Source organism: Dicentrarchus labrax, unplaced genomic scaffold, assembly GCF_905237075.1.
Source record: "Dicentrarchus labrax unplaced genomic scaffold, dlabrax2021, whole genome shotgun sequence".
Classification (NCBI taxonomy): domain Eukaryota; kingdom Metazoa; phylum Chordata; class Actinopteri; family Moronidae; genus Dicentrarchus; species Dicentrarchus labrax.
Genome location: NW_026136714.1, coordinates 28,191,648 through 28,215,647, shown reverse-complemented (window position 1 = coordinate 28,215,647; position 24,000 = coordinate 28,191,648). Strand labels below are relative to the sequence as shown.

Sequence of the window (24,000 nt, the reverse complement as noted above, 5' to 3'; positions counted from 1 at the left end):
TCTCAGGGATTCCCGTCTAATAAGATTCAGTTATTCCAACAGTACAGTAGACAGTACAGTAGATGAGCAGATTTACAGTGAGCAATGTGAGAATTCATTCATCCTGAGAATAGTCATTTTTATACATTCTCTCATTGGGATAACTTCTAGTCAATTAAATAATAGTGAAATTAAAATATTCCCAATTTTCTGGGGACCCCCTGAAACCCCCTCAAGGATCTTTGATTCCAGCTTTAGAATGCTCCAATGCAGGCTACTAGGGTTGTATCCCTGTGTTTTGCTTCTTTTGTAAAGACACTGATCTGAGATCTGAGTACTGTGGGCCTTAGGAATGCCTGGCATGGCAGTCACCTTTATTCTAATTGCTTTCCTACCATCACCATACTGCTAGCTGCTCTTCAGTCACTATCCTCTGCACGGGTGCACACTGTCACCATGAGCCCTCAAACTGTCCTCCTCACGCTCTCAGTTTGCTTTAGCATGTTTTCCTCATCTAACTCCCCTCACCCTGGGTCCGCTAAGAAGTCAGGCTGCTTCAAAGTCAACAACTGCAAATGCATCATGAAGGATGGGAGCGGTGTGATAAACCTGAAGGCTATGGGAGACGCAGACGGTTTCCTGGGCCGTCTAAAGCCTGTGACAGCAGAGAACCTGCCAGTCAGCGCAGAGGTCCTCCTGACCTTCAGCCCCTGCCAGCCCTTCTCGCAGCCAGAGGACCTGACTGGAGCTGACTGCACCAATGTTGCTGCATGCCTCATTGTCAGGTAGAGTACACCGTTTAAAAAAAAGAAGATATATTTAAATTATAGGAGTTTTCACAACAAAAACGTTGAATAAATGTTTTTTTTAATCAGTGTATAAGCATAGGTCAACTGTCGAAATACAGTTTTTATCACTAAAAACAGCAATAATTACTGTTATTTCACAGATGGTGACTTTTATTACAGTTAGGTAACTTTTAAAATTAAGATTAAAACAAGTCAAATCTAATAATACCACTCTTCTGTAAATTTAAATCTGATTATTTGTATTATAGCAGTGTGTGCCTGTACTTATAGGTAATTTCATATTTTTATGTGTAAATATATTTAATTAAACATTAAAAAGGCAAGAAATTACGCAAGATTATATATCAAATTAAAGCTAAAAGCTGTATTTAAATTTTAGAAAATTACTGTGTTTCTACGAATCAGTTATTTTCTGTTTTATTCTCTGTCGTAATATTACAGTTTTTTAACTTTTAAGACCCGCAATGTATGAGCATGTAGTTATACAGACTTTTACCTTTACAGTGCAGTAAGAACAGCGGCATACAACCACACCTTCCTTATCCATTTGCACTTCTTCACATCCCTCTTTCTGTAACTCTTTACTGCTGTAATAAATGAAGGTTATTTCTCTACTTCATTTATTGCACAATGCTGTGGACACAGGTGAGTCATCTGCAATGTCACAGTTAAATCTCCACGCTCAGTTCTTATCTAATGTAATGCTATTTTTAAATAGACATTTTTAATAAACTGCTAGCTTGCTAGTTAAAGGGTGAGCTGGAAATTCTATATTTTTGTTATTGTCAACATAACACAAGGAGAAAGCAACCTTTACTGTCAAAAGAGCCATTTTGGACAAAAACAAAAAGAGAAATCAGTCTGGAGCCATACATTAAAGTCTTATAATGCTAATTCCTCCCCACAGATCAAGAACTTGTAAGCCATCAGTGCTTGTGGTTTGAGTCCAAAGCTAGCCTAGCTACGGAGACTCAAGACAGCCACTGCTATTGAGGTTTGGCAAAATATAGAGGAACAGGCACCAGGTCAGGACATGATGTATGCTGCATGAAATGTTAAGACAATTGGAGAATGTAAGACTTACTTTAGACCTACAACAATGTTAAAAAATAACCGTTATTCATTTCCATACTATACATTTTTGTCAAAGCCACACTGACTTCCCTACTCTGCCTGTGGCTCTGAACCTATTCATCATTCATTCTTGTTCTTATTATTATTATTCATTAAAAAATTAAAATTATTTCTTTTTTTTTAAAGTCTCAGTAATTTCCAAAAGCAGCATGTCACTGTAGTTTTTATCAAATGTTACTCAAACAGTGGGGACTATTTCAGTACACATTTGTTGCTCTAGGGAGTATTTAGGAGCAGTGGAAATTAAACTACAGTGGTGAAGTAATGAAGCAACAGTGCAACTCTGATGTGTTTTTGAACTCTGTGGCACAGAGGAAGGAGATATATCAGGCTTTTATACACACACAGTACTTAGTAGTAGATACATGCAGTGTTGCTTTAGGTCATTTCATGGGATTAGTTGACAAAAAGAAAATTATAGAATATCACTAGCCTTTTCATTTAACTGCTAAATAAGTCTAAAATACTTTTTTTTGTCTGTATATCTAGTTATTACCTGGCTAGTGTTGACTGTGGTAACTTTTATTTAAAAAAAATAAGATTTCGTCATATTTGCTGAAACTTTCTCTATATCCTGACAGTAGAACATGAGACAGATAATCTGTGAAACAATCAGCTTCCTCTGGCTCCTCCTAGTGCTCCTAACAGCATTTGCAAGAATCTACCGGGCCTGAATAAAAGACACTTAGGGTTGGTGGCTTGACGATACCTGATAGTTGAGTTTCATTCCCAGGGTCCCAAAGCCTCTACTGGATGGCCTGGGAATGAGACTCAACAATCAACTTTCTTTCTTGGCTCTGATTGGTTGTTTTTGTCCAGGTCCGGTGGATTCTTGCAAATGCCATTATTTTGCCCAAATATGACAGAAGGTTACCTACTGCAGCTTTAAAACAGCAACAAGCCTGGGCCCTGGCACTTTGCTTTTTTTGACCTTTGCATTGGGCCTTGAATAAACATGCTTTTATCAACACATATTTAACTATATTTATTAGTTTATAAGTTTATAAGATTGTATCTTTTGAAAAATATCTGAAAATAATGTTATGTGATGTGTTGCCATGTGAAGGTATCACAGGCTCAACAGATACATCAGCCGCTACATCAGCTATGGGAGACACGAGGGAAATGAATTCCACTACAATGACACCCTGAAGATGCTGTCTGTCTCGTATTTCTGTGAGCTACAGCACAAACATTACATATTACTCATGTCACTGATTGTTTGTGTGATGACCTGACAGCCAGGCCTCCTCTTCCTCCTCTGTCTCAGCTCATGACGAGCAGCCGCTCACAGTAGTGCACTACCACTGCAATCCAAATCAGCCTGCTTCTTTCATCCGGGAGCAGAGCCTCAGCACCGAGGAGCCCCTGCAGATCTGGGTGGAGAGCCCCTGTGCTTGTCCAAATGCCTGTGCCATGGGAGATCTGGGTCTAGGCACCATCTTCCTCATTATCCTCTCCCTCAGTGCTGCAGCATACTTCATCCTTGGTAATGCTTTGTGTTGTACTTAACCTACACCAGTGGTTCCCAACCTATCATTGAGCCAACTGACTCAGTGACATATTGTATGGATATTTCATATTATATTCAATGCATAACAATAACAGTAGAGAACAACGATAAGTCTTCTTTTTGACAGATTCAGTGTTTTCTTCTCATTGTTCTATTTGCTCTTTGGTTGTTTGAACTTTTCTAATGCAGGACGAGGCTGTTTATCAGAGAGTGAAGGCTAAGACATCGAACTAAACTGAATACTATAATGTTTTTAGACTATCACCAGTTTATATATATAGCACCTTTCAAGAGCAACATCTTCATGATGATACAGAACAGAATATCACGGAAATTAAAGGCTTCTTCTTCTGGGAACATGAATGAGCAAGTCATAATTTAGGTTCAGAGGAATGGTTAAGGGGTGATTGAGATGAAAATAATGTCTATTCAAATGGAAATCTAATGGATCTGATGACATGACAGGAAAGATCATGGGGTCACCAGATTTATTGGAACTTGCCCTCTGGGGACAGTGGTGGAGTCGTTTTGAAGTATTTGTACTTTACTTTATTATTTTTGTATTTCCAATTCATGCTACATTGACTAAACTACATTTATTTACTTCAGCTAATTAGCAGTTATCTTACAGATGAAGATTTTACACACCATATAATCAGCTTTTAAAATATGATACATTGCTTTCAATTTAATTCCCAAAAGTAGGTCACACATTTGTGTTTATCTTAAACAAAATCTGTATATCACGAAATAAAATGTATGTTTTGTAACAAAAAAAAAAAACAAAACAAACAAAAAACAGGCTCAATAGGGCCATTCACATTTTCAAATGTTTGTGGCTACGTAGTTTCTGCTACACACTTCACACCTGTTCTCATTCCAAGGTCATGGCCGTGGGAAGTGGGGTGCGGGGTGCTGCAGCACCTAGTGCGAGGGAGATTTTTAAAAAATTATTAAAAATATTTGCACAATTTATAAATCCTTATAATATTTGGGAAATGATTTGACACACGTAGGCGTTACGTGTATTTTGGATTTTATTTAATTATTTGAGGCCTAATCAACACAGGTTCACGGAAGTTACGTTGTCAACGTCAGGCAGGCTAGTGGTCGCCGAGGTTCTCAAGCAACTTGCCAATGTCACAAAAGACAGAGGGTCTTAGTTCACAGTCCAAGATGTAGCATCATGTTTGACAAAGCTCCAACCACAAACAAGAGCCATGTTTTCAGAGACAGAAAAACTGATCGAGTTATGTCTGTGCCTCCCCATCATCCGTGGCCTCATCCGAGCACACTTTCTCCGCCTTGCGTCTTTTGAAGACATGGGTAGCCAGCACCATGACCCAGAAAAGACTCACACACCTTTCGCTGATGCATGCCCACACAGACATTCTGAACTCCCTGGACATTCGTCCCCTCATGAGAGACTTTATCTCCACGACCCCAGAGCGCACCTCAACATTTGGACACCTGTAACCAGGGCACCCTGTCTGTAGCTCAAAGTAAGAGCATAGTGCCGCCGCGCACTTTCATATCTATTCATGCAGTTTAATGTTACACTATAGTATTTTTGCAAGGTGGTGGGGATGGAGATGGAGAGTGTTATTTTGATCGTGTGTTCTTTGCGTAATGGATGTGGAGAACTGTTCAATAACGTGCTGAAATAGAGATTATTTCCTTGTGGTGTGCGTAAAAGGATTTTGGAGCTAATAGAGTCGCGTGTGACATAAACGTAGATGGTGCAGTGACTCAGGTTCATGCCAGCTGACCAAATCTATTGCATTGTTATAGCGTTATTGTGAAGTTTAATTAATAGCGCATATATTCATCTGAGAACTGATGATGTCCGTGTGTTTCAGACCCTGGCTGTGTGCACTGAAGTGTATATGACAATAAAGTAGTGAATCTCAATCTATTTATTTATTTTTAAAATGTATTTTAAATAGGCCTATAGGCTCAAAGGTTTTTTGTCCAAAAAAAAACAAAGAAACAATTTTTTCACAGCACCCCCTGTTCAAAATTACTTCCAGCGGCCCTGTCCAAGGTCGTTAATACAGACACGAGTGGTGTTCAGTTACTTGCAATCTGCAACTTCACCGCTAGATGCCACTAAATCTTTCACACTAGTCCTTTAATGCATCAGTATTAGTAATCCACATGTTGTTGTTATAACACTGACAGGCACCATTCAGCTGCACTGAACTTTTACTTTTAATACTATAAATACATTTTGCTGATAACACTTTAAGTAACCCTTGGACTGCGGGACTTTTACTTGAAATGGAGTATTTTTAATATATAGTATGATTACTTTTAATTAAATGTACTTAAATTTTTTGGGTATTGCCTTTATTTGACAAGAGTAGTTGAAAAGAGACAAGAAAGTGGGGAGAGAGAGAGACGGGGGGATGACATGCAGGATGGAATCAGACCCGTGCCGCTGTGGCAGGGACTCAGCCTTTGTAGATGGAATGCGCACTCTACCAGGTGAGCTACCAGTTTGCCCCATATAAGGAGTTTTTATCTGGTTATGAACAGTATTGGGGTTGTTGCTCAAAAAAAGTAATGCATTACTTTACTTAATTATTCCCTATAGAAATTAATTTGTTACACTTGTCTACTCATTACATTACTTTTGCGTTACTCCTCATAATATGAACTGTTTTTAACAAGCCAAATCAACTCAAACAAAGTCAATAGAGTTGCTCGCTCACCAAAATGTCTTTATAGTACACTAGTGCAGCTTATTTGACGTGTTTATTAATAAAACTGTGTTCTCAGATGACCTGTTCTGGTGCTGACTCTGAGGCTAAAGAGCCTCTCCACGGGGAAACTAGACGCCGTTGCTGTGTTAAATCTCATGGATATTGTAGGGAAATGGTTCTCCATCTCTGACCCCAACTTCAAATATTCAGTGACTTCAGTGTCAGAGTTGAATGAGGCTGTATCGTCCTTATCCAAAGCAATGAAATCACAGATTGTTGAGCAAACATGCATGAAAAGACATTGATTTCCTTCTATCTGTCCACTATGAAGATAACTGAAAAACGTATGTAACACAAGTGAATTTAGGTACAGTAATGCATTAATTCAGTTGGATTCTGCTTGAAATCAATAAAAAGAGGCAGTAGAAACACTACCCCTTTTGTCCACAGGGGCTGCCAGAATCAACACAAAACAAAAGATTCTCATAGGGGCTTTAAGTAAATGATCCGAATACTTCTTCCACCACTTTCTGGGAACCTCAAATATCCAAAGCGGGTTTTGTGGAAATTTGGCTGGAAGGTTTTGACACACATTGTCGTGCACTGTGTTACCCAGCCCATTATTTACCACTCTTTTAAATTCAACAGCTATTATCTCACTTTAACTGTATGCTCTGCCACAAACCAACAACTGGCAAACAGTTATGCACAGATGGAACTCCAGCTGTGGAAATAGACTCAATCATTCTTATAGCCTCACTGTGTTAGATTCCTTTAATTTATTTTTTAGTCCAGCCATTTTTTTCTCTTTATGAGTCATGTTGATGGGGTTTGGCCTGATTAGCATGCCTGCAGTTTGGTCTGTATGGAGGCCTAAGAAAATAACAACAACAGATGAAAACAGGAATTATTTTTATGTATAAAAAACAAATAAGAGACACTAAGATACAATTTTAATTTTTAAGAATTAAGAAAAGATTATTATTTATTTATTTTGCATTCCTACCTACATTTGTTTTTCTCCTGATGTAAATGGATTTCCAGACCACATGAAGATTCAAGCAGTTTTCATTTCTATGTGACTTTAATCTCCCCTCCACTGTGCTGACAGGTTCCTGCGCTCTGAGGCCTTTTCGGACCAGCAGTGGAGTCCAGATCTCTCCAGAGCACAGTGTGTGGTGTATGATCTGCTACCTCTGTGCTGAGAGAAGGCCAGCAGGAAGACACTATGCAGACATGACACACTGTGAACGATAAGCAGCAGCACACCTCTGGAACACTGCAAGAAGTCTCAACGTGTCAAGCATGGTTTGTTTTACAGTTTGCTGAAGAGACAGGCTTCTGCTCTGTAAATGTACACAGCATTGTGTGAACTTCAGTAAATGAGAAATGTCGTTTTGCATAAAATCACTGTGTTTTATGACCGTATATTAAATCAGTTTTAGATATTTCAGGTATTTGTTACACTTTATACAAAAAAGGCTTTTGAAAAGTCACCAAAAATGGGAAAAGTCACTTTTTGATTTGACCTGTTTTTCTTTTAAGAAAACTTTCTTTCCACAAATACTTTGACTATTGATGATGACGTTTTAGTTTTTTCTTGCATGGTAACACAAAAACATATATGTATAGAGCAAATGAAACAAATATACCTAAATTTGATGGAAAAATAAACATCCATATCTAGGGTGGCCCAGAGGTGTCAGACCAAATACAAAAGCCACAACACAAATACAAAAGCCACAACGGAAGTGACCTACAACGGAAGTGAACAGTGGCAGATTTTTTATTTTGTTTTCGTTTGAATCTTATTAATATATTATAATTTTTAACAAGCCTTGTAGATTTTATTTTTTGGTAATTAAGAGACAATAAATGTTTTGTTGTATAAATGCAATATATGTTCACTTTAAGAGAAATTGTAAGTATTGTAGCAACCCTGCAGTATTGTTCTGTTATAATGTCAAATGTTCTGAGAGTTAATGACATGTTTGGGATTTAATGAGTAGGTAGGGGGACGGGGTGCGAGTGTGACGGGGATGAGGGCTGTGCGAGTGCATGTGTGTGTGAGCGAGCCTGAGGTGAGCGCTAAGGACACAGTTAGAGAGTTACGGCTAGCTTTATGTTTTGGTTATTTTTGGCGTGGTTACGGCCGACAGTATCCTGTACTGTTCCAGCAATAAATGTTGGTTTGCTGAATAACACTTCGTCATCTTTTCAACACGTCCTGGCAGATGCTACAGTATTTTTGAAAAGTTAAATACATTTTTTTTTTTAAATCCGTTACCATTCATCTCCGTTGTAGGTCACTTCCGTTGTGGCTTTTGTATTTGTGTTGTGACTTTTGTATTTGGCCTGACACCTCTGGGCCACCGTACATACCAGCAGCCAGGATGACCAAGACTTAAGGTCCTGACGCACCAAACCATGTCAAAGAACTAGCGCCGACAAGAGCTGACTGTTGACTGTCACCTCACGTTGCCTGTGTCTTGGCCAAAAAGTGACTCTAGAACACATGGCACCGACTACAGCAAACAGCCAATTAGCGCGTACATTCTGCATGTGCACGACAGGTAATAACTCTCCATACCAGCAAATCAGTGGCCTCGGTCAAGCTGCAGACAGCATTGACTGCCAATTCTGCGGAACACCCTGCAAAACCTAGGGCTACTGAAGCCCAACATTGTCCCGGCGTGTAAGGGCCTTTATAATTGTATGTGATTCCACAATAGACATGTTAAAGCATATTATACAGTACAATATAAACATTTTTCAATTTAAAACAAAAACCCACAAAAGAAACTGTGGTTTATACGCTACCACATCTGACAAACCAGCGCTCTACATTTCAAAATGAAAGTTGCTGTAGTCACTGATCATTACTCTATGACCATCAAACCTAAAATGTACACATTATAACAGGCTGATAAACGGACTACATTGCCTGAGGACATGATGTCTTCAGTGGTAGCTACAGCCCTGATTCGTGCTCCAATACATACATTGTATCTTTTAAACAAATGTATCTCTTTGCTCAAATTTGCTGAAAGTCCCCGTATTTCACATTCTTTATATTTACAGCTAATCTGTGGTTAAATATTTCTTTGTTGGTTGCTCTCCTGTGTGGCCCCATCTTGTCTCTGCAGATGTCCCCTCTTTTTTTTTAACAAACACAGTTCTACCAAAAGTCAATTCTGTTGTTGTAGCACATCAGCTGTCCACAGGCATCTTGTTACTAGTTTGTTTTCTCATGTGGCCCAGCATCACATCTACACAATCTTATTTTCTTGTGCTCCCACACTCTGATGTGGGGTTTTTGGCTGCAAAACGGGGGGCCAACAGCGAAATGTGAAGGTCTGTCCCCGACTGAGTGATGGAGTTGCACCATTGGTCAGTGAAGTGTTGGAGTTTCCCCATTGGCAATTTCAAAATGAATACATGTAGTCCTCAATTACGTCCTCCAGAGGCTTTTTTAGCTGTGTTAGGGCCTCTGCAGATGGCATGTGAGCTATGAGCACATATAGATGCTTTTATGCTTTAGTCAAGTGCTTGGAACAACAAATGTATTTTAATGAATTGAAGGTTGAATAACTTGTAAACAATAATTTACTCAAATGTAGATTTTTAAGATCTCATGCTTTTGAATCATTTAAATATCCTTGAGACAAAAAAAAAAGAATTACTTTGTAATTTAAGTTCTTTGCTTTTGTTGCAGTTGTGCATGTTGGCATGTGGTGCCTACGTGCTTTTCAGTTTTGCCACTCACGACGGGGATACTGCATTGAGCATTAACAAAGCTTTACAGCGAGGCGCTGACAGTCCTCAATTACCTCCTCACGAGCACATTGACATGCACAATCCAGCCATATACTAGGTTTTGACCTAGTGTTGTTATTTTGGGTAGACCCTCCAGCATCTCATTACGGAGCCCATGTTTTTAACCGTGTTTAGGGCCTCCATCTGAGGACAGCTGCAAACCTTATCAGCCTGTTTTCCCATGGCTCTTTTCTGTCCTGCCCACATGGGGGCCTCTTTGGGGGTAAACTGGCTCAGTCTGTTCTGTCCTCTAATACTTCACATCACAGCTGTGCTGTCCTCTGGTGTGATGTCATCAGAAGGTGTGCTGCGCTGTGGGATGCCGGGCCCTGTGTTAGGATGGTCTGAATTGTTTGGTTCAACATCAGATCCTTGAGTGCAAGGCTCCTCTGCTGAAGTCCTGAAAGCAGCACAGACACATAACATGCAGTGGTTTCAAGTATTCAAGTCCTTAAACACATCACAGCTTCTGACAGCTGTAAGTGTTTCCCCAGCTTCATGTCTTGGATAAATATGTCACTATCTCTGTAGAAAGTAAGAATTTCCCAAAACTCTGCAATGTTCTTTTAAAGTTAGACATTACTGTTAAATATCATAGTATGGTTACCTTGTTCTGAATGGTGTAACTTTGAATCAAAATCTTTTTACTTTTAACTTTCAAAAATATACTTCAGAACAATGGATGTTCAACCATCTGTCACTGCTGAAAAAACACTGCTTTGTCGAGCATCCTCTGTAATTTTCAACACATGCCGCATGCTGTTGGGTCCATGTGTATTATAAAAGTTTAAGGTACAGAATATAAACTGTCCTTTAAGACTCAAACCCTTACAGTTTGAGCAGGAATAAAAAAGGACATGGCCTTTGGATCCTCAGTGATAGCTAATGCCCTGACTATAACCTCTGTATTGTGTTCATGGGGGAGCCTACACAACAATTTTCAGGTGAATATTATATTCCATTTCTGACAATAGATCCTCCTAAATGTTGCTGTAATGTTACACACTAGACCTTCAATACGTGTCTCATTATTATAACTTTTACATCTATTTTACTGTGTTTTATTGTCATTTTTAACTTTTCTGTCTTATTATCAGCTATGAAACACTTGAACGGTGCTATATGAAAGATGCTAACAAATAAAGTTTGATTGATTGACTGTGTTCACCAGCAAGTCTCTAAATGTGTCTGTCTGCTGTTTGGTGCTGAGCAGGTGGTACAGTAGGTTTATCAGAGCTTTTTGACTGAAAACAGCTGCTGGAAACCCAGTTACTGAGAGCACTGAAACTGAACCACAACAGTAAACTTGTGGTCCCAAAAATCAAAACAATGAGAAAGACCATAAAAAGCTCAGTAAAGCTAAAGGTAACTGCCAGGGTGGGTTGATAGAAAACTTTTACATTACAGACAGTCTTTTGATCTATTCTGCATACACAAGTATTGATTAGTGCAGCTTTAACAACTCTTTCAGGTTTTTTTGGGTTCACCCTCATACTTTACATCCCTGTGTTTCCCTCCGTCTCTACATTGATGTTTCACAGAACATCCAGTAACTTCATCCTCTTTGGCTTTCTTGTTGCACGGAATGATTCCATGGATAAAACAGATCCCATTTAGACCCAGTGGGCATGGCTTTGCGTACACTGCAGTTGCTCTAATTGCTTGGGAAAATATTTTTTGTCTCCCCACCCTCCAACTGACATCACTTCTGAGACCTGTTTTGGAGCTCTGTTCCAAGTTTTTGGAAAGAAGGGTGAAAACCACAGATGTGACGTGAAAGATACTGTCAAAGGAACAGTTGATGAAAAGGATGCAGTTGGCTGCTCTCCGATGACTCGCAATGCTAGGAAGTCATACCTCATCTCCTCTGTCTCAGCCTCCTGCTCCTCATCATCACAGAGTGATGAAGGCAGATACAGATGGAGTTGTGAAACCTTTGCGGCGCCGGGCTGTCCATGCTGAGTTTTCATCTCGTTGTTGCAGGTGGGAGTGGGAGTTTCTGGGAGGAGAATGTGTTTGAAAGATGGTCAGAGATGCAGCTCTGAATTCAGTCCCATTTATATGGAAGCCCATTTTTTGACGAGAAAAAAGTAATTATGAGAAACGTTCCCGATAATTTGACTTAGTATCTTAAAATAAGGACTTTGTGATATTAAGTCAATATTTTGAGAACGTTTTTTATCATAATGACTTTTTTTTCACCCATCACATTGGCAGAAATGGACTTCCATGCCATTCACGCTGCAGATGTCATTTACAGCTCGCCAACAATCTAAACACTGCAATCAGGGGCCGGGTGATTGATGAAGCATAACTACATCTGAACAACTGTATCTGCTTATCACTAGAGGATATCCAAAAAGGCAATTACCCAAACTGCAGCAAAAACATACACCACCCTTAGTCCAAACAATGCAGAAGGAATGCAAAACTGATCAACTTTCATGTCAACTGGCAGTGAAATTGGATTATTTGTTTGAGTCATCAGAAATAAGCACAGCTGTTCCTGCCCAAAGCCAGAAGAAGAATTCATACATGCATGTTGTCTGGATATGATTATGGAGATTTGCAGGCAGATGAAGCTGTTGTGTTTGTTGATCAAAAAGGCCTTTCAAGTGGTTAGCAGCACCAGTAAACAGCAGCTTAAGTCCCCCTTCTGAAAATTAAAATGCCATATTAATACCAGATAGAGTTAGAAAAAAAAAAAAAAATGTCAATCATATCTGGTTTTGTTATGATTGATTATAACTGCAACAACCAATCAATACTAAACTGTGTCCATGAGAGGCTTTATGCGATCTGCAGCTACACAACTAGATGCCACTAAATCCTACACACTGTTGCTTTACAACTCCCCCCTCCGAATACCAACATCATACAGGTATGGTGGGAGAGGGTTTCAGACACTCTTTGATAATCAAGCACTTTGTTTGCAGCGTACTGATGCCCTTGCTTTCTGAAACAGACAATCTGATAATTCCGCCTCCTTTACAAAGATTAGCCAAGTGTGTGTAGGTGAGAGAGGCAGCGTGATGCAGCAGGAGGAGGTAATGATGGATTTTCACCCTACTTGTGGCAACTAGGGGCAGGTATGAACACTTCTGATATGGTCTGACGTCAAGTTGTACAGTCTACAGTAGTTAGTAGTTCGAACTTCCTCTGGGTTGATTGGAGGATCATTCAGATCACCTGTTGCACAGAGTGTGGGGACTGACTCCTCAACAATGACTGAGAGCAGCTTGGTGATTCCCCTCAGCCAGTCGGGTTGTGACGGTGACCATTCTTTACAGCATAAGAGAGGTGGGCTGACACTGACAACTCTGGTCTTTAGGTACTATTGAGTTTTCTTTCCTGTCTCTTCTTTCTGACTGAAAGTGAGTATTTTTCATCTCAACCCTGAGTGATCATAGAACCCCTTAGTACCTGCATCAGGGCAGATTTTAATGTTATTGGTGCAATAGTTTTCTTTCCTTGTTTGTTGGTTTATTTTCATTGAAACCCTTTCATATCTGTTTGTATGCAGTTGGGAACTGGTGGTTCTCAGGCTCCTTTTCCCCTCAGCTGAGATCTGTAGAATCAGTACTGCCACAACTTCAAGAACACAGCCATATTAATGAAACTGCATCCAAACTAAGCTGGCTTAATCTAAAAATGTATTATTTTAGTTTGAAAACAATGCATGTCTACACTTACTATGTTTTGGTAAAATCTAGAAAATGCCAGAACAATAGGATGGTATGAGCAACGCGTTACTCCAATCTCACCACTTTTTTCAGTAACGAGTAATTCAATTCAATTCAATTCAATTTTATTTGTATAGCGCCAATTCATAACAGAAGTTATCTCAGGACACTTTTCAAATAGAGCAGGTTTAGACCCAACAGTACCACCATGAGCAAGACCTTGGTGACAAGGCATTACTATTTCCAAACCGGTAATCAGATTAAAGTTACTTATCCAAGTCACTGTGTGTTACTATGTTTGTCATTTTCCTTAATAAAAATATATTTGCTTTCTTCTTGTGTCTCTGGGAGTGAAGTCACATAGCCTATGCGACAAGTCACGTTTTCAGCATGAGGACAGTTCACGTGTAGGCTACGCAGACACAAACATAAACAACAATGGAGGTTTGCTAGCTGGAAATACAGTCACTATTTTGAGTTTGTGTCAGCTAAAGATGGCACTATTAAGGTTCGTTGTACACTCTGTGCTGGTGGTGACAAAGTGCTATCTAGCTTCAAAAACACTACGTCAAATTTGAAGAAACATTTGGAGTCGCAGCACTGCACAGTCAAACTTACAGAGCAGGTCCCACCAGGTGGTACGAAGCAGAGAGACTTCGGTGCAAAACCAGTAAGTGGGGGAGAGTTGAAGAAGTTGGTCGGGCAGTATGTTGTAGACTTAAAATGTCAGGAGATACATTGTTGACGTTACTGTTAAAAATGCACTTCCAATAAAGTGAGTGTTGGCAAAACCACTTGTCATTTTTATGTTGAGGCGGCGGGGGTGTTGTCGGCAGCTGCTGAATGTAACTAATAAAGTAACTTGTAATCTAACTTAGTTAGTTTTAAAATCAAGTAATCTGTAAAGTAACTAAGTTACTTTTTAAAGCAGTAATCAGATTACTTTTCAAAGTAACTGTGGCAACACTGAGTATGGGACAGACAGCCTGGTTTCTCTTCAATGTAGCAAATCCAACCTTCAAAAAATCACATCGGGAGGATGTTTTTGAACTTATGGACCCATAGTATTCATACAATAGCGAGTATCAAACAAAATGGCTTTGACAGATATCATAAAGAGGTGGCGCACAGTCAGCACAGATCTGATTCATTCACCTGCTGTTTCACTGACTGGATCTCTGTGATGGCACACAGTGGGAGCTGCTCCGCCTGATGGGGTCATCTCAGGCCTGCTCCCAGTCCTGGACTTTGATGCTGGTTTGGCTCTGCTCTCCAGCCTTCCCTTGAGACTGCTCAGCATTATCAGGCTCCCATCTCCACCCCCTGTGCTCTGTGGAGTCACCCTGTGTGTTGCCCGCCCACTGCTGGGCCTCTGCTGGAGGGCACAGCAGAATCCCTGCACTATGACAGGAACATTGATAAGGCAATTACAATTTATCACGGTGATCATTTTGTATATTTAGATGTATTTACCTCTAAAACCAGCAGTGCTAATACTACAACATTAACATTAACAGATAAAGTGACATTACATGAAATTAAAAGCAATTACACTACATGAGATTAAATGACATGACACGAGACAAAATATCATGAAATGGCAGGACTAGACATTACATAACAGGACACAACATTAAATAAAATGAAATGAATATGAATTAAAATGACCAGACTTCCAATTAGATAAAACAGCACAACATGAAATAAAATGACAAGTTTAAAGGACATGACCCAACACTAAATTAAATGACACAACATAAAATGGTCTGACACATGACTGGGCTAAAATTTTTGTGTCAAGACAGAGAATGAAGTGACATGTTAAAAAATGCCAAGACAAGACAATTTGACTTAAAATGACAAGGAATAAAATGACACACACTACAACATTAAAAAAACATGCCATGAAATGCCAGCATGATATCATAATTGTGTGACGTACAATAACATACAATTATGCCACTAATTTGAGGGTTTAGTGATGGACAGCATGTATTCAGTCACCTTGCAGGCCCTGGGGTTCAGAGCCTCTGGAGGAAAGCCCATAGGACCGTGGTCTTGGTGGAAACAAAGTGAACGCTGTGCTCTCATGAAAGGGTTTGGACTGACAGTTTTTCCTCTGCTCGCTGTGGACGTACATGCTTCCATCTGCAGCACACTCCATCACTGCCGCATGCTTCCTCCTCTCATTCATCACACGCCAATATGTTTTTCTGCAGAGACAGATGGTGCACAGTCGGTGTATAGTAAATAAAGCAATGCTGCGTGACTCACAATACATAAAATTAATGGGTTTGTTTGTATTGCTGGGTTGAAAGACAGTTTTACAGGCCTTCGTATGGATTTCTAAGCTTCAGATGATGACATTTTATAAATGGGTGTTCCCTGCATTTTTGGATTTTGGAATATGGGAGGAATATGTAACATAATGAAAAACACTTCAAAGTATCTGTTCAGAATCTGCATTAAATTCAGAACATTACAGAACTGAAACATTCCTAAAAAAAAAGAAATGGCTCTGTTGTTTGCATCCACTAAGTGGAACCAGGATTTACATTGGATTCAGTATGTTCAAGTAATGTGTCAACCACATGGCCTGGCTTGAATACTCCTTACTCTGCATACAGGAAGCCTTTTCAACTTTGAAATCTCTGGAATCTCTGATAAGTGTTTGATTGGGATGGGTTGGTAACTGAAGGCCTTAGTATATGATTCACATCATCTTTATTCTCATCAAATCATCTCATCTGCCAGGAGGAACCTTTTTTATCATGTCATTTCCCATTCCCCATATCAGAATCTAATAAAGGCACAAAATTGCCCCAAAACATTACAAAAAATTATGAATTTTAGGTTAGTTATGTAAAGGTTTATTACTGTTTTTAAATCTTATGATAAACACAACACCTCATATAAACATTTAAAAAAGAGTTTTTCATTTTACAGTGGTTGTATTTATGCACTCTGGGCAGCTCTCTGGACTGCCACAGCTTTATGGTAAATGCGGTTTACATTATATGTGGCTGAGGGAAGGTTGTTCTGAGCTTAACATGAGAGTTTGAGTTTACTGACCACATAGTGCAGCTGCAGAGACTGATTATCTTAGTTTCCCTATTAGAGGTGGACGGTGGTTAAAGAAAAGATAGAGAGAAGAAAATGCATTTGATTGCAAAATGTGTTTGATTGAACAGGTTATAGGGGTGAATGAGGCCATATGACTGAGGACTGGGTGTATAGACTGGAGGACCACTTGCAATATGTCACCTACTGTGTGTTGTCTTGTGTGCATATCATGAGAACATCACATTACTATAGCCTGTGTCTGGTTTTGATTGTGAATTACTGCTTGAAGTGATAATTTGTAACATTTTCATCCAAACAAATATAATTTCTTACTGCCAGTTTGTAACAAAAGTCATTCATTATGCATGTGTTCTGTAAAACCATCCCTATAACACTGTCTGCAAACAACAACTTTTTAACCAAAAATCTTTCAGTGCATCAGAATCCACACAACATAATCACTGGTAATGAGTAACCACATTCAAAATATGCAGTAATTATGTCCATGTGCCTAGCTTAAGGCTGAGCCTCAAAGCCAGTGCAAAGACTGCTTTTTTGCTTACTGACTAAAACACACCTGATATGTAGATATGTAGGTATGTAGGTATGTAGAATTCTGGGATTTAAAACACTACTTTGGTTCCCTGCATGGGCTCAAAAAAGGGATCAATATGTAATACTGGTCCTGACAGAACAGTGCATCATGAACAGTGCTTGCTGTGGTGTTTTAAAGCTGCAGTAAGTAACTTTTATATATATTATATCCTGACAATAGTACATGAGACAGATAAAAAGTACTGCAACTTTAATCAATAACTTAACAATAAATTAAGCATCTTTTTTAACTGTTTTTAAATGTTTTTTTAGTTACTTGTATTTTCCTATTTAACAGAATAATCAGTATAATACTGTACTGACTGATTGACTGGGGAATTATTCTAACTATATAAATGTCCATATTGTCAATTCCTTGTATCCTGGGACAATACTGCACAACAGTTCACACAGCCAGCCTCTTTTGCAAGCCCACTTTAACAGCCTGACACATTTTAAAGAAAAACAGAAGGCACACACCTCTGGAACTGATTCAGCCATTTAGTTTCAGTGACTTGGACGAACAGGGTTATCAACAGCGTTTTAACACAAAGCATGTGTGTGTGGTTGGGGTTAGGGTTACAGTTCATTACATTGCCTTTCAGAAACTCTCCCACAATGATTAAAGCTCTGTGACTGCTCTTACCTGCTCTCATTCAGACATTCAAGTCTTTCAGCAGGGCTCCCTGAGGATTCATATGAGTTGAATGAAAGCCCAGTTTGAAATGTTCCTCTGAATATGGATCCACACCCAAACGCATATTTTACTAGCAGCTCTGTTACTGTAGATCCACTCAGCTGTTGCTATGGGACTGTGAGCTCTTTCTCTGGGTTTGTTTGTAGTTGGTGGGGGGGGGCATAGTTGTCTACTGTCATAGCTACAAGCCTTGGTTTGTGTGACACAATGGTTGATATTTTAACAAGACTTTCAGGGGGTGTATCTCTGCTTTGCTTTGCTGTGCTTTGGTGGGAATGGTAAATGGTAAATTTGACCACTCAAAGTGCTTTTACACTACATGCCGCAGGATACTTTGACAGGTGCCCGGGGATCGAACTAACAACCTTCCGATTAGTGGACAATCCACTCTACCTCTAAGCCACAGCCGCACTGGGAACAGTGCACTTGAAACATGGCAGCAGCAAATAAACACATTGACATGCCTGTCAGTCCTCTGCCAAGAGAGCTTGGTACAGGTTGTTAAAGAGTGAGAATGAAATCCAAACCAACTGCACTAAACTACCCTCAAATGCAAGGTTTTATGGGTAATAAGGAGAAGGATGCAGTTACTCAAGCAAGACAGACATTGCAAAATGAAGTCTGGCTCTTTTTCTTTGGGTGTTATTACAGAGTTACAGAGTCATTACAGTGGCTGGAATCAGATTTATTTCGACTAAAATCTCAACAGGTTACAATAAGCCTTTTTTTCAACATCCTTGATTGTGACATTTTAAAATGTGTGAGAAATCATTTTTCAAATGTATGTACTTATATTATGTAAAAAAATTATATCTATAAAATGATATTGTTTAATGCTGTTAGACTAATGTGTTCACATATTTTATAGATATATATTGTTACAAAAACTGCAAGTTACATTCTATTAACATAAATTAATGGAGGGTTTAATGATTAACAGTAATCCTCTCCCAACATATATCAATACTTTTGATAACTACTCCATAGTTGTTACTTGGTGTTACCAAACTTTATTTACCTGCAAGGGTCTCCTACTATAGAAGGACTGGCAAAAAAGTCCTGAGCTGCTCTTCTGTCGGCCATCTTGGGTTTGAGAATTTTTTGTTGCCCTTACAACGGCTAGCCAGTGGGGGGAGTGTATGGGATGATGCACTAGCAGCACTTTGGGGGCTGATACTTAACTATACCATCAAAACCCTGAATAGCTGTCCACTGTAGTGATCACTATGTGTGAAAGAATTAGAGCCAGTGTTTGATTTGTCCGTTCTGAGCGTCTGTAAATAACAGAAGTCAGCCCGCTCAGCCAGAGATCTATGAGCCCCAAAAAGTAGGAACATGGGGAAAAACTTTGATGAATGGGGTAGCCTCTTGAAACACAGTATCCAGTTCTCTTAAAGGACCAGTGTGTAGGATTTAGTGGCATCTAATGGTGAAGCTGGAGATTGCAACCAACTGAATACCACCCAGCCTAAAGATGGCCTTGAAACTCACAAAAAACATGAAAGGCCTGATCCAGAGTCAGTGTTTGGTTTGTCTGTTCTGGGCTGCTGTAGAAATATGATGGTTCAACCACAGAAGAGGACCCACTTCCTCTGTAGATAAAAACACCTCATTCCAAGGTAACGAAAACAAAATAATCCAAACAGTGTGGGTTCTGACTGGAATAAGTTGCCTTAAATAAATAATCACAACTATTTTTGCAATTTTTATCCAAAAATGACTAAAAACAAACAACATGCATCGCAAATTTGTTTAGAAAAGCTCCTGTGAAATCGGGTATTTTAGTACTGCAACAATCCCCAAAAAAGCCCACAAAATCCTGTAATATTATATGTTATATATATGTATATGTTAAGGCATTTTATTAAAATTCAAGTAGAGAATGATACTCATTTTCCAATCTGGTTACTTATAGTATTAAGCCACTGTCCTATTTATAAAAACCTCCAGTGGACCACCAGGCTCCACAGTGGCTCCGGCAGTTGCTTCACACATGTTGTGTGTGAAGCAACTGCAAAGCCTCTATAGAGAGTGGAGTTTGTATATTCACCACTGACAGTACTGAGCTACGTGTACTCTATTGTACTGTGGGCAGTCACAAGAGGCTGCCTCATGAACCCAGGCCCTTATCAGCCTCGGGTAATAATTCAGAAGGTGAGCGACTAAAACAAAAGGTCATGCATGAGGAGTCAGCTTAACATTGCTCAGTGGATTTGGGGCTCCGTGACGCTTTTATCGCCGCGTCAGACTGGTTTAACTTAAAAGGAGGACAGGTGCAGAAGGAATTCTTGCAGTCTGTCTTCACTTTTACCTTCACTCAGTCCAGCAGAGTAGGGTTTGTGGCGTGTCTGTTTTCATTTACACACCATTTACATCGCCGGCATAGCGCTCTCATTTTGATGGTATCCAGGTGAGATTTGGTGCAGAACACAGAAGTTGAGCAGACAGTATGGTTACCATGACCTGGGTTTATTGTTTGACCCTTGTTAATCCAGGGACAACTGACTGAGCAGGAGTCTCTCAAATTTTGCACATGTGCATCTACTGTGGATCTGTCTTCTGTTATTCCATCCTCACTTTATTTCTATTGCCCCACTAGTGACATAAGGTTCTTAAAGGGATGATGATACTTTTAAGTTTGATACTTTGGCTATTTAGTAAACGTTTTGCCACTTGTTCTATTACTTGTTCCAGTGCCATCTTACATTTTCAGCTCTGCACAATGATCAGTATGTCCACTTTTGTGTTATGGGGTGTAATAAACACTGCAGCCTCACGGTGGTGTTAGCATGTCTTTAGACTTTAATCTTATTTTGCAAAAAGCAAAGGGCATGCAGCTTGGGAAGTGATTCAATAAGGATGTTTATGTTTAGCACATTAGAAAATCAGTCTCATCCACAAGATTATAATAGAAAGCATGTGTGTGTGCTCTCCACAGGCCTTTGGGGACATTGTTTCACATGACCTTTCCCCACTGCTGCCACAAGCATGAAGCTCTGCAGTCTTTCTTACCTGTTCTGAACTAGGTGAGGCAGATCGATGTTGAGCAGCTCCACTGGAGATAAATGCTCTCAGTCAGACAGCCAGTAACAGTTACTGAGGGATGAGATGGCGTCACAAACTGGTTTTAGAGCCATCAATCCTCTGCTTATTTCTGTTACCACAATTTAATCTGTTACTGCAAGAGGAAACTTTAATTATCCCCGTGGGAAAATGGGGTTGCTACAGTAATAAACAGTATCAACAAATAGTTTTCTCTTATTCCTCCCCCCTTACTCACCCCAACATCCAAGCTTCACTATTAACTTATTAAATGTCCCCATCTAAATATGCCCCTTTATTTAACCTGCTAAAGCTCCTCTCTTCCACTCAGTCTATCTGGTACCAAACATTTGGAAACCCCTTCTCACCCATAACCTCTCTCCCTACTCAAATGCCAATTTCCCGCAATATGCTCTCTTATAGACCACAAGAATGTCCATTCTTCATCATTTTATATCCAGAATTTAATATAGAACATTTGAGAGTACATCATATCAAATTAGCAATGTATGCATTATTTATATATGTTCACTATGGAGGACTAAAAGTGCCACAATTAAATAAATAAATACACCATTTAATAATTACATTGTCATTAATTAATCTCTCATATATCGATTCATGTTATGTAAAATACATATATCATTATTTCACTATTTATTTAATTATTTCATGGTCCTGCATTGCAGTGCTTCATGAATTACTTTAATCCGTCAAACTTGCCCATCAAAGTCAGTGGGTGGGGCTAACGCGAATCTAGTCTGATCCATTGCTTTGGTCTGAAGTAGAGTGCCTGGATAGAGACGATGGAGGATCTTCATTAACTTTCTAGGGCAGAGGTCACTAACAGGCGGACTGTGGTCGAGTCCGGACCCAGACGCTGTCCTATGCAGACCCAGACATATAATCAATCAATTATTGAGGGACTCTAAATTTTGACAGGGCACTTCTGTTTTAACCAGCACAGCTTTTCTAGTCTTTACGGTATTTGTTTAGCAGATCAGGAAGCTCACAGACCAATCGCATGCTAGTTAAGCCATCCCACGTGATGCTGCTCAGCCAATCAAATCTGTTTAAACAGCCCAACTCTGAATACAGAGATGAGAGTGATGAGAGGCGAGGGACAGACGGAAAGAGAAGTTAGCAATACATGGAGAGGAAACGGAGAGATGAGTGAGCGAGAGACAACAGAAGACTTATGGCGCTCTCTAAGAAGAGAAAAGTGGATAGAAAATCGAGCTTTTAACCTGGAATGGACAGATTCATTCACATTCATTCTTCCCACTCGGAGCACATAACCAGTGTGTCTCATATGTTCAGAGACCGTGGCGCTGATTAAAAGTGCCAATGTGAAACGCCATTATGAGACAAAACACAAAGCTTTCATCAAACATACCCACTCAAGTCTGAACAAGGTCACAGAAAATAAGCAGGCTCAGATCCCAATATGATCAATCAACCAGTATCCTGACCCATTCATTCACTGCCAACAAGGGAGTGAGGTTAGAGATTGAAACACTTATTTTTTAGACTTAGACATTTTAGACTTAGCAGAGGATGTGGAAGCAGGACCTGCATGTAGCGAGTAAAGCAGAGGAACTAATTGAAGTTCTTGGAGTTATTTCCGCACTTTCTGACCAAGATATTGACCACAGAGTGACTGCAGATTTAGAAGAAGTAGTCCAATAGCGTCACCCAGTGTATTGGAATGTGTTCACTAACTCTGCATCAATCCATTATCTGGAATTGATTTGCCTTGGCTTGATGTGCAGGGTAACCAATCAGGCGTTAGGATCCGCCTTCCAACTTTGATGGGCGAGTTTGACGGATTAAAGTAATTCATGAAGCACTGCAATGCAGGACCATGAAATAATTAAATAAATAGTGAAATAATTATATATGTTTTTTACATCGGTATTTGAATGAATTAATTATACATTTAATAAAACATTTATGTATTTAATTCCAACTTTAATTAATTAATGACACATTTAAGTAATTATTTAATGGTGTATTTATTCAATTGTGGCACTTTTAGTCCTCCATAGTTCACTGCCATATCATGTTAATGTACATAAATACATTTATTAATTTAAAATAAATCTTGAGGAAAGTGAGGTCCAGTGTAGACACATATTCATAGGTATGTTTTCGTTAGTGTATTGTGAAGCAATTTTCCTTTCTTGACATTAAATTGCAATGGTAAGGTGCTCCCCTTGCCACTGTGAAGTTGTCTACAAACCTATTGGAGGTCACAGGTCACAGCCTGTTACTTTGTCCTCCACTCTGACTGACTAGACAACACAAAACAGCACCCAACACTCTCGGATAGCGTATCTTCACCTATATGTATCTGCATAAGACGTTTTTATCTACAGAGGGGACAGGTCCTCTTCTATGGAGTGCGGCATGTTGAACCGCCATGTTTCTACAGTAGACCAGAAGGGACAAACCAGCAGTGGCTCTAGATAGGATCTTTTTTGTGTTCAATGGTTGCAATCTGCAACTTCACCATTAGATGCCACCAAATGTCTACACACTTGTCCATTAAGAGAACTGGATACTGTCATTGGAGAGGGCACTCCAATCATGCCATGAAAGTTTTTCTAACGTTTCTGCCTTTTGGGGCTCATAGATCAGAAGCATTGGAGTCTGTCTCTGGCTGAGTTAGCTGACTTCCGGTCAGCTGATTGGAATGAAAATAGTTCACTGAATGAGAGACAATGAGGGACAACCACAATGAGATAAAGCAAAATTTAAAAAAAATTATGGGTATAGACAAAATGTCTAAATGCTATGGTAATATGTGCTCTCTGTCTTTAACAGAAAAGTCAAGTGTTCACACCCTGATTGTTATTTTGGGTGGATACTCTGTGAGGGAAAAACAAAAATCACTTTCCACTGTCAGCAATAAGAGGTGAAGCCCCATTATTTCCATCTGGTATAAAAGTTCCTGGCAGTAACA

At 39.5% G+C, this 24,000-nt stretch overlaps 2 protein-coding genes across 3 annotated transcripts; one reads left to right on the top strand and one right to left on the bottom strand.

Moving 5' to 3' along the window:
* Positions 1 to 357: 357 nt before the first annotated feature.
* On the top strand, positions 358 to 7,397 carry LOC127376162 (uncharacterized). Its single transcript, XM_051422805.1, has 4 exons — positions 358 to 764; positions 2,989 to 3,098; positions 3,193 to 3,411; positions 7,252 to 7,397. The coding sequence occupies exons 1-4, from the start codon at positions 436 to 438 to the stop codon at positions 7,395 to 7,397; spliced, it is 804 nt and encodes a 267-aa protein (XP_051278765.1). The 5' UTR covers positions 358 to 435.
* On the bottom strand, positions 7,036 to 18,112 carry LOC127375944 (uncharacterized). 2 transcript variants are annotated; one of them, XM_051422383.1, is made up of 5 exons: positions 17,943 to 18,112; positions 15,644 to 15,852; positions 14,795 to 15,040; positions 11,814 to 11,955; positions 7,036 to 10,356 (listed from the first exon to the last, which is right to left on the bottom strand). In XM_051422383.1, the coding sequence occupies exons 2-5, from the start codon at positions 15,831 to 15,833 to the stop codon at positions 10,215 to 10,217; spliced, it is 720 nt and encodes a 239-aa protein (XP_051278343.1). In that variant the 5' UTR covers positions 15,834 to 15,852; positions 17,943 to 18,112; the 3' UTR covers positions 7,036 to 10,214. The 2 variants fall into 2 exon arrangements, with proteins under 2 accessions (XP_051278343.1, XP_051278344.1); XM_051422384.1 differs by having other exon boundaries at positions 14,795 to 15,035.
* Between the last annotated feature and the right edge of the window lie 5,888 nt (positions 18,113 to 24,000).

Bases quoted from the DNA above. Each gene is read 5' to 3' on its own strand.
- LOC127376162 (XM_051422805.1), top strand. From the start codon at position 436: ATGAGCCCTCAAACTGTCCTCCTCACGCTCTCAGTTTGCTTTAGCATG. The intron at 765-2,988 runs GTAGAGTACACC...TGCCATGTGAAG, and splicing joins GCTGCATGCCTCATTGTCAG to GTATCACAGGCTCAACAGAT. The intron at 3,099-3,192 runs GTGAGCTACAGC...CCTCTGTCTCAG, and splicing joins GCTGTCTGTCTCGTATTTCT to CTCATGACGAGCAGCCGCTC.
- LOC127375944 (XM_051422383.1), bottom strand. From the start codon at position 15,833: ATGAATGAGAGGAGGAAGCATGCGGCAGTGATGGAGTGTGCTGCAGAT. The intron at 15,041-15,643 runs GTGACTGAATAC...TTCCTGTCATAG, and splicing joins TGAACCCCAGGGCCTGCAAG to TGCAGGGATTCTGCTGTGCC. The intron at 11,956-14,794 runs GTGAATGAATCA...TTCTCCTCCCAG, and splicing joins TCCAGTCAGTGAAACAGCAG to AAACTCCCACTCCCACCTGC.